General features: G+C 46.0%; 1 protein-coding gene across 1 annotated transcript; it reads left to right on the forward strand.

The window, feature by feature from the left end:
• The first annotated feature begins 324 nt into the window (after nucleotides 1–324).
• On the forward strand, nucleotides 325–9573 carry LOC125516943 (probable LRR receptor-like serine/threonine-protein kinase At1g51810). The gene is made up of 12 exons (XM_048682198.1): nucleotides 325–439; nucleotides 723–1296; nucleotides 1592–2100; nucleotides 2426–2567; nucleotides 4615–4686; nucleotides 4774–4839; nucleotides 4914–4994; nucleotides 7050–7204; nucleotides 7323–7558; nucleotides 7721–7850; nucleotides 8793–8852; nucleotides 8960–9573. The coding sequence occupies exons 1-12, from the start codon at nucleotides 340–342 to the stop codon at nucleotides 9571–9573; spliced, it is 2739 nt and encodes a 912-aa protein (XP_048538155.1). The 5' UTR covers nucleotides 325–339.
• Nucleotides 9574–10167: the final 594 nt, after the last annotated feature.

Here is a 10167-nt window from a genome sequence, read left to right on the forward strand (position 1 = left end):
CATGGTTGACGTGCAAACTCCATGCCAAGTTGTATTCCTTTCAGGAGCATGTTTGGTAAGTACTACGTACTTCTTCTGTAAACTAATATAAGAGCGTTTAGATCATTAAAGTAGTGATCTAAACGCTCTTATATTAGTTTACGGAGCGAGTACTGATTAGCAGAAGTTCTGTTCCTATTGGGTGTAATTAATTAAGCGCCAAGGCCAAGTCATTCCATTGCACTAAACCGCGTTGGTTCTACTCCTATGCTAGTACTATATCACTACACAAGTCATTGGTAGCAGATACTAAGTTTCTCTCTTCATTGCTTCCAGACATTGCGAGAGCAGAGGAGTACCATGGCGAGCAGCTTCAGTTGCTCGGAACGTACAAAACTGACATTGATGTTGGCGCTGCTGCTCATCTTGGTCATGATTCTTCGAGTCGATGGCCAATCTGGTAATACAAGCCATATCCTTCCTAGTTTTTTTTTCATTCTAGATCCTGCACCTGATTGATCCTGCTCTCTGCACATTTCAGTTTACTTCAGTGTGCAACTTTTTAAGAATCACTTTATTAAAATGTTAGCAATCCACATATTATTAGCTAGAGCCTACAGAATATCTTGTCGCACGAGTTTGTCATCTTTGCGTAAGTTGCTCTGAACAAAATAATCCTTGCCTAGACCTTAAACTAGGAACTCGTGAAACTGATACAGTGATACATATTCTCCATTGCGCAGGGTTCGTAAACGTCGACTGTGGATGGACAGACAGTACTGGTAGCACCTACAACGACGGCGACACAGGACTAACGTATGATTCTGACGGAAAATTTGTGGAAGGCGGTTTGAGCTCCAAAATTTCTGCAGAGTTCATGGCTGTTGCAGGGAACGAGCAACAAAAAACGCTGAGGAGCTTCCCTGACGGCAAACGGAACTGCTATACGCTGCCATCCGTCATCGGTAAGAAGTTTCTGTTGAGGGCCATCTTCAGTTACGGAAACTACGATGAGCTGAACAGAACTCTGGACGGCTCGCCATTCATTTTTGGGCTGCATATCGGCGTCAATTTCTGGGAGACAGTGAACTTGACAAATATCGATCCATCACTCGGAGTATGGAAGGAGGTGCTCACCATTGCTCCGGCCAACCACATGTCGTTCTGTCTGATAAACCTGGGTTCCGGGACTCCGTTCGTGTCTTCATTGGAGCTGAGGCCACTAGGAGATGCGATGTACCCTTTTCTGAGTACTTCTGTGTCTGTCAGCTACGTAAAACGGTTCAGATTTGGTAGCGTCACTAACTATATCACAAGGTGAGACGACATCCATAACATTCCAGTTTCAGATTATATCTGAATTATGCCTGTCAATGGTTTTAAATTATGTAGGCTGGGCTGAACGCATTTCAAGTGTTTGCTCTTCCGGTTACGGAATCCTGCAATTGCTTCTAACAAAAACTACTTAATCACGTTCTCAAGAATTAAGTTGGGATTGGGAGTTCCCATTACCCCATAGCAATTTGCCTTGAAGCAAATACCAAAAGGTACTAGGGTATCACTGTATTGTGCAATATATACCTGTTTTACCTTGTCTTTATGTGCCATGAAGATATCCAGTGGACGATTACGACCGGTTCTGGGAGAGCTGGCCTTACAACACCTACCCCTGGATCAGCCTGAGCACCAGCAGTTCAGTGAACAGGCTTAACAGCATTGACGTCTTCCAAGTACCGGAGGTCATCCTCCAGCAAGCCACGACCCTGGACACAAACTACTCCTTTATGAACCTTGATGTGGTTGCCGGCAGCAACCTGGACGCCAAGGGCATGGAGCTTTTACCGATCCTCCATTTCACCGATATAACTCGTGACAGCCAAAACAGGATGTTCAATGTCTACAGCGCAGGCGAGTTGCTGTTCAAGTACGTCACTCTGTCGCCGATGCGGGTAGAGAGCATGTATCCGACGGACCGGTTCTTGACGAATCGGTTCTTGAGCAGTTCCAACACGTCCTTAATCCTGCACAAGGTGCCCGGCTCAACGCTCCCGCCGCTCATCAACGCATTGGAGGTGTACTCGCTTGTTCGGACTGACAATTTCACCACTTCCTCCGACGACGGTAAGATCAGTCATCAGTGATTCCCACTGCATAGACACCTGAAAATTCCCAGCTCTCTTTGACACTGCCATGCCTGTGATCTTGCATTGAAAAAATAGAAACAAATTTACCAACCAACTAGATTCAGTTGACACTCATTTCAGTTTAAAAAAAGTTAGCACACTCAACTCCTGAGTAAGCCATCTTCTCAAGATCAGTTGCCAATGCAAATCATTCAGTTCTATCAAAATATGATACTTGCACATGAAATGATTATGCAACTTCAATCCAAAATGCCCAACATATCCAAGTCATGTTTGTTTCCATTATCTTTTTGCTCTTGCAGTCTATTACATAAAAGAGGTAAAGAAACACTATAATTTGGCAAGCAACTGGAACGGAGATCCATGCTCCCCGAGAGAGTATACATGGGAAGGTTTGACCTGCGACTATTCCAATGGCAACCAGAATCCCAGGATTGTCCGAGTGTAAGAACATGACCAAGACCCATTTCATATATACTCTGAAATCCGAGACAGTTTATCATGTTTTTAACCTCTGGGGTAGATCACATCAATACCAACTAGTTTAATGCTCCATGTTGGTTTTTTACTTTCAAAGGGTGTATATTACTACTGAGTACTTTAGTACTCCCTCTCTTCTGGTTCGTAAGACCTGCGCGCCCTAGATCGTTAATTTAATCAGTGAAATATGAGCTATATGACTCACAAAGTATTACTATTGAATTAATATCCGAAGAAGCTTCTAATTATATACTTTTGTGATATAAATAATCTGTATCACATTGGTTAAATTGATGATCTAGGGATATGTGTGGTTCATATAAACCGGAAGAGAGGGAGTAGCTAATATCTTGAAAACGCTGGTAATTCATACCCAAAACACTATGTCAGACACATTTGACGAGATTCCCCTCCCCTGACCCTTGCGTCGTCTCTCCGAGGCGACTCGAGGGTTCCCAACCCTAGCGCCGCCATCCCCTTCCCCCTCCTCCTACCACTCCGCTGCCACCTGAGGTGCGCTCCCGGCTTGCGCGCGCGTCACCTATGATAGTGGCGACGGGGATCTAGTTGCTCCTCATCTAGTGGAGGGCTTAGGGCACCAAAGCGGCGGCCCCGGATGGTGAGCACGTCGTGGCCCCCTCGGCGGGTGGTGCCTGTGGGCGCTGGTTGGCTGTCCTCTTGGCTACGCGGGTAGCAAGGGGGGGGGGGAGGGCGTGGGTCATGACGCGGTGGTCTCCTCGCGGACCGCGTCGGCGTCATGTGGAGAAGGCCTGGCCCATCTTGCCCGATCTGCTCGATTCCCTTGTGATTCCGGTGGTCGGCATCCTCTTGGTGCTGTCCTTCGGCTCTGATTATTTGGAACTCAAGGCTGTGAGTGGGAACCAGGGTAACCCTTGGCCAGCGCGGCGGCCACAGCGAAGTCTACGCCTTTTGCGCCGATCCCCTCCTTGGAGGCTTCGGTGAGGTTAACCCCTCCTCTTCCTGCCCCCTGCTTAGTGGTGAAGACCTTGGTCCCTTGTTTGGGCGGCGACGGCGTTGTGACATCATGTTCCTTCTTCGAGGCGCCGTCCGGGGATATATAGCAATGATAGCGGGTGTGCAGTGGTGGGTCTGGTGGTGGCAGCTAGTGGCTTGGCTCTTCTCTCTCCGACATCACGCCTTGCTTCATTAGTGGAGGGTCCCTGCCGGTGTCGTTAACAGGTCGTTGTCCATGAGTTTGGGCGTGAGGGGATCGGGCTCCCTCTGCGGCTGCAGTGGTAACCTGTTTGGTTGGTGCCTTGCGCTCCGGTGGATCTCTCTGTGGTGGGGTTGGTGATGCCCCATTGCGCTGGCCTTCTTCACTTGCGGCTGCTCTGACGGCTTTCTTCCTGCGCTATGGCTGAGCCGGTGGCGGTGATGGTCTCTCGACGGAGTTCGGCCCGAGTTTGCTGGTCTGCGCTTGATCCTCTCCTTGGCAGCCATGGTGTCCTAGTCCAAGTGGGATCTGGTGATTCGCTTTGCTTGTCGATGGTGCGACGCCCTACGAGCCAGGACGAGAGGGTTGTGGCCCTCTGTGGCGGCGAAGACACTTGGCTTCTGGCCCATGGCGGTCTCTCGTGTTCGGACAAGGGCATGATGTGTCCTCGGTGGTGCCTTAATTCAAGACCTTGCTTCCCTCCTCTGTTGGTCCTAGTGTAGGGTGATGGCATCATCGCTACTTGTTTGTCCTCGCAGCGACTGTTGCCTTTCAGTTGTTATATCTAGCGCTCTGTATCTGTTGTTTTCCCCTGTTTTTATTTGTTTCCTCTTTGTATTCCTTTGTGATTTCCCTCTTGGCCGGTTAATGGCTTTGTTAATTTAAAGCTGGGCTTATGAGCCTTTTCTCTAAAAAAACACGATGTCAGTAAATTAATGACTAGCTTGCAAAAACATTTTATATTGTGGGATGGAGGGAGTAAGTTATTATTATAGCACGTATAAGCTCGATGATGTAGGTAAATTATGACTCTTAGTAAGACAGATTATTTTGCAGAAATATGTCTACCAGCGAACTAAGTGGTGTATTAGCTATGTCATTCTTGATGATGGCATCACTGGAAAATTTGTAAGTGGTCCCTACCACATAATTTTGATGAGCTAAGTGAAATTATGTTGGCACCTTTTGTGACTCTGAGAGCAAAAATATATGTAGGGATTTATCACACAACAATTTGACAGGCACTATTCCAGACTATGAACTAAAGTCACTAAAAGTCATGTAAGTTTCTATACCAATTCAATATTTTTCTAATGATATGAATTATAGATGAATGATTTAGCTACTATTTCCAGCAATTTGTCTAATAACAAGCTTGATGGACCAATCCCTAATTCCATTCTTCAAAGATTTCAGGCCGGTCTACTTGACTTAAGGTTTGTCTTGCTCTATTGCACGATCCCTAGTTGATACAATTGTTCATTTATCACCAAAAAAACATGGCTCAAACAAGGTTGGTTATCACTAAACAATGATATAAATTAATTCAAAGTTTAGGAACACTCCTTTGCACATATAACATAAATTCATTGGTTGACAAACAATTGAGAAGCTAAGGGCATTTTTGGTTCATACTCGTACTTTGCTATACCGCTTGGGCAAGTTTCGCTTTCTTCAGCCATTGTTTGGTTAATGTCATATTTACTGAAAAATTGTTTCCCCCGCTTTATTATATTATAAAGAAACCATCATCGATTACAATCATCGCAAACAACTCAACACCACACCACACCACCACACAACACACCCAAGGGCGGATACAACAAGTAAAGGAACAACCACGAAGGTGAGCATAGCGAAAGTAGGCCTCCAAGACGGCGCCTTAAAGAAGGGGAATGACACCGAAGCGCCGTCGCCGCTGGATCCAAAGGATCATGGTTTTCACCTGGACCATCCGAAGGGGGAGAGTAGCCACGACGGCACCTTCAAAAACGAGACGACGCCCACGGACACCGCCGCCGTCGGCCCAACCGAAGGTGTGCAGGGGATCTCCCCTGGCACGCACGCTCCACCTTCGAAACGCCTCCGCCCGCCGAAGCACCGGCTGCCACTGCCTGAACAGCCATAGCAACCAACCCACATCTGAGTCGCGCACCCCGCCCACAAGCAATGCGACTACCACCACCGAGGCCGCCGCCCCAGCATCCAAGACCAACCCCCCCTCCCCCGCACGCAACCACCACGATGGCTAATGGACGCCACCGACCGGTGAGACTTAGAAGGCACCTCCTTCCACCCCAAAATGGACCCTTTGGCGGGAAGGCGGCCCAGCCGGCCAGATCCAGGCAGGGGAGGGCCGCCGGCCTCGTCATTGCCGCAGCCACCGCATCGCTCCACCGGGGACATGGACCACTGAGACATCGACACGGTCAGGAGGCCCCCTACCTCCCTCCCTGGTTCATCCCCACCACCATCGGCCAGCCAACGTCACCCCCGCTGAGCCGCCGACTTCCACCAGCCGTCCGCCACCATTCACCACACCCACCGGCCGAAGAGCAAAAGAGAGAGGGTCGACCATAACCGTCACACTGCCACCCTCACCAGACGGATGTCAAGGCAGGGGCGGCCGCCCCATGACCCGTGCCGCCCACGGCTGGTCCCAGGAGATCGGATCTAGCAGGCCGCAAACCAAAGCCGCTAGCACCAAACCCCACAAGCACCGCCGCCGCGCCTCCCAACGCACCTCTGCCAGGCCGCTGAAGCCGTCCCGCCCCGGCAGGCCGAGGTGCTGTCGCGCCCGTCGCCTAGCGCGGCACCCAGACCCGGGTGAGCTGTCCCGCATCGAGCCACCCGGGCGAGGAGAGGAGAAATTCCACGCCGGTGCCAATGCCGGACGGGCTTTGTTGTCCGCGTCCACTGGCAGCGGCGAGGGACGGGAGGGGAGGAGAAGGTGGGTCCCACCAGCGGCTAGGGTTAGCCTCCCGCGCACCCGCGGGGGCGTCGTGGGAGGAGAGGAGGGGGTGAAAACATTATTCAGGGGACAGGGGAGAAACATGATGAGTTTAAGACATGCCACATTTTTCTAAATCATATCCCAATTACCATACACATAAACTCTTGCAAATTTTTGATGAAGTTGTGGCAGCCGATTTGGGCTTCACAAGAAGTGTGGCGAGCTACACTTTGGTTGTGTATTGTGTTGATCCAAAACATGCCCGGGGTACATATACTAGTATCTAGAAAGTACTAATGCTTTATCACCTATAGGTTTTCAACATGAGGGTGAGATACGAAACTGCTAGTACCTGTGCAGGATTTAGGAACCATGTAGTTTTGTTCTTTTAGAGATTACTTTTTTTTGAAGCGCTATTCTCAAGTTGGTTATGTTAGAAAATAGAGGCATGTTATAGTCATAGCGAGATAGAGCTGTTGCAGCAAAGATCTTGAGTTAAGCTAATTAGTTTTTATATGTTGTGCAATCGTGTCACTAGACTAGAAGGCAATCCCATTTGCTCAAAAGTCAAAGACATGTACTGTTCAAATACGAAGAACACCAAACATGTCATGCTCACTGCAGTGATAGTTGCAGTGGTACTGGTATCACTCCTAGTAGTGCTGTGCATATTCTGGAAGGTATGCAAAAAAGGTAAAACAAAATGCTTCTTTCACGATTTTTTTTTCATCAATTCATAGGTCATAGACATTAGACAACCCCCCCTTCAAACCTTTACTTTTATTTGAAACCCAACTTCCTAGCTTTGCAGGGAACTCAGGAGACCATGAGGACTATGCCATGTATGAAGAGGAAACATCTCTTCATATTGATATCAGACGGTTCACGTATGCAGAGCTGAAGTTCATTACTAAGGACTTCCAATCAATCTTTGGAAAAGGAGGTTTCGGTATTGTTTATCATGGTACACTGGAAAATGGCGACGAAGTAGCTGTTAAGGTGCTTATGGAGACATCAATAGTAAAGTCAACAGATTTCCTCCCTGAGGTATAACATGAATCGACCGAGCAAAATCATTGCTTTCTTCGATATAACTATTAAGTCTGCGGGACCTCTAAAACCCTTAAACCCTTTAGATAGTCCATTTTCAGTAAATTGATGCAATTGGCTTGAACTCTTGGATGTTTCTAATTATATCTGATGCCGCAGGTGCAAACCTTGTCCAAAGTTCATCACAAGAATCTCGTGACTTTGGCAGGATATTGCCAAAACAAGAAGTGCCTAGCACTCGTTTATGACTTCATGCCTAGAGGAAATCTTCAACAACTCTTAAGAGGAGGTTTTTCTCTTAACTTTTCTTAATAGTTTCTATCAAGCATAATTGACTACTTGACTTAAGTATAACCAATCCAAACTGGAGTTTGTTATAATCACTAACTTCTCTTTGAATTTTTACAAAGACAGTTCGCCCTTGAATTTGATAAAATCGAATCATTCAATCTAATCTTTAATTTATTCAATCTAAAACTCAAGTTGAGCAAGTCAGGGTTTTATTTCCTGCAACCAAGAACTTTGATTAGCCACTTGAGAAACCACCTACACTCCCAATTTTGTCAATATATTGTGCTTCATTACAAAATATAAAAATTGTTAGCACATAGTCATAAGTATAAGAAAAAACTCTAAAAATGATGCAGTCTGACTTTGGCATTCTACTGAGTTAAAACTAGTTTGCTGATTAAAGGTGTAGTTCATTTACTAGACTGTTAATCATGTTGCTAGTCAATTCAGTTGTGCTGGTGGATCTAGTTTACTTTGTATATACATTGGACTAACAAGGGAGACCATGATAGTTGCATTCAAAGAGCTGCGGATTCTAAGTATTACGTGCACGCGGAACAAATTGGGGTGAGCACTGCACAGTTACACTCTTAGAGTCAATCAGAATTATAAACCTGTAGATTTTCCAAAGCCAGTGGAAAACAAAGTAACTTGAGAGGTACATGTTCAAATAATAATTTAGTAGCTCACTTATCTTATTAATCACATTTGTATATCAAGAAGAGCCCTTGTAAAGAGAAGGAAAAGCGGTTACCTTTGGAAGATTCATGGTTTTATATATTATAATACACCAATTGATGCTATGGTTAATAGTTGCCTGTGTAACCAGCATTTGTTAGCTTAAATATGTTCAAACATGATTTTTTAGGGGGGGGGGGGATTTCTACTATCATGCATGTATTAAGTGGCACTTTCACTAATTTGGTATATTTTGATGCAGGAGATGACTATACTTTGAACTGGGAACAGCGACTTTACATTGCACTTGATGCTGCACAAGGTATAGTTTCAGTTACGTGCTTTTATTTATGTGACTGTTTTTATATGTTTTGACAAAGTATGTGTGTCTTTCTTTTGACCTGAAGTGTGTGTTTCAATAAACTACAGGATTGGAGTATTTACATGAGTCATGCACCCCATCAGTAGTTCACAGAGATGTGAAGACCTCCAACATCCTTATAGACAAGAATTTGGTGGGGATAATATCCGATTTTGGGCTTTCACGGGCGTTTAATGATGCTCACACACACATATCTACTGTTGCCGCTGGCACTCTTGGCTACCTCGACCCCGAGTACCATGCAACTTTCCAACTCACTGTCAAGACTGATGTTTACAGTTTTGGCATCGTACTCTTGGAGATGATCTCTGGCCAACCCCCGGTATTGGTGGACCCTCAAACCATCCATCTACCAAACTGGATGCGCCAAAAGATTGCTACAGGTAGTATTCACGATGTTGTGGACAAGAGGTTATTCGATCACTACGACGCTAATTCCCTGCAGAGTGTGGTAGACCTTGCCTTGATGTGCGTCGAAAACACAGCCATCGACAGGCCAACCATGCTCGAGGTTGTTTCAAGGCTCAAAGCATGCTTGCCGGCGGTTCCAAGGCTATCACAACTAATGATTTCTGGAGTTCCACCGATAAGCATTGTCGGGAACTTTCAGTCTGATTATGGCGGCCGAATGTCAGAGACAAGCCTCTTATCTGGCCGATGAAAGGAAGTAACCTAAGAAAATGTGAACGAAAAACCAAGAGAAACTAATACATAATATTTGGTGCTTATGGAAATCAAGGATATTATCTGTGAATATTTAAAGGAGAGCACAAAGGATCTAATTATAATTGATACACTCAGTACATGCATATTAGTACTTGGCTATTTAAAGGGCAGCTATAAAGGATACATCAGGTGCATGCATAACACTTATGAAGGAGAGAAAAGTGATTTACTTGTGATTATCTAGATCAATTTTGCACAAACACTGGTACATGAAAACCATGGATACTTGCATACATATTCATTTCTTTAGTGGTGGCTATGCATATTCATACATATCTTTTCAATTCACAACAAGTACATATAAAACGCTTATATTATGGGATGGAGGGAGTACATAATAGGATCATATAGTAGTATGACCCAAAACGTGTCAAAAAACGCTCTTATATTATGGGACGGAGGGAGTAGACCATAGGTTCAGCTGTTTGGATGTGTCCTATCGCCATTTAATGATGCACTAGCATTTGGGGCACGCCCATGGCGCGCCGCGTGAGGCGTTATGCTGCGGTGCCAGGTTGGTGGCCGCACC

Source organism: Triticum urartu, chromosome 6, assembly GCF_003073215.2.
Source record: "Triticum urartu cultivar G1812 chromosome 6, Tu2.1, whole genome shotgun sequence".
Taxonomy (NCBI): domain Eukaryota; kingdom Viridiplantae; phylum Streptophyta; class Magnoliopsida; order Poales; family Poaceae; genus Triticum; species Triticum urartu.

What these genes read in the sequence shown, in the direction of transcription:
- LOC125516943 (XM_048682198.1), top strand. Translation starts at nt 340, where the DNA reads ATGGCGAGCAGCTTCAGTTGCTCGGAACGTACAAAACTGACATTGATG. An exon ending in GCCGGTCTACTTGACTTAAG is followed by an intron (nt 4,995 to 7,049) that starts GTTTGTCTTGCT and finishes TCGTGTCACTAG; the next exon opens with ACTAGAAGGCAATCCCATTT. An exon ending in TGCACTTGATGCTGCACAAG is followed by an intron (nt 8,853 to 8,959) that starts GTATAGTTTCAG and finishes AATAAACTACAG; the next exon opens with GATTGGAGTATTTACATGAG.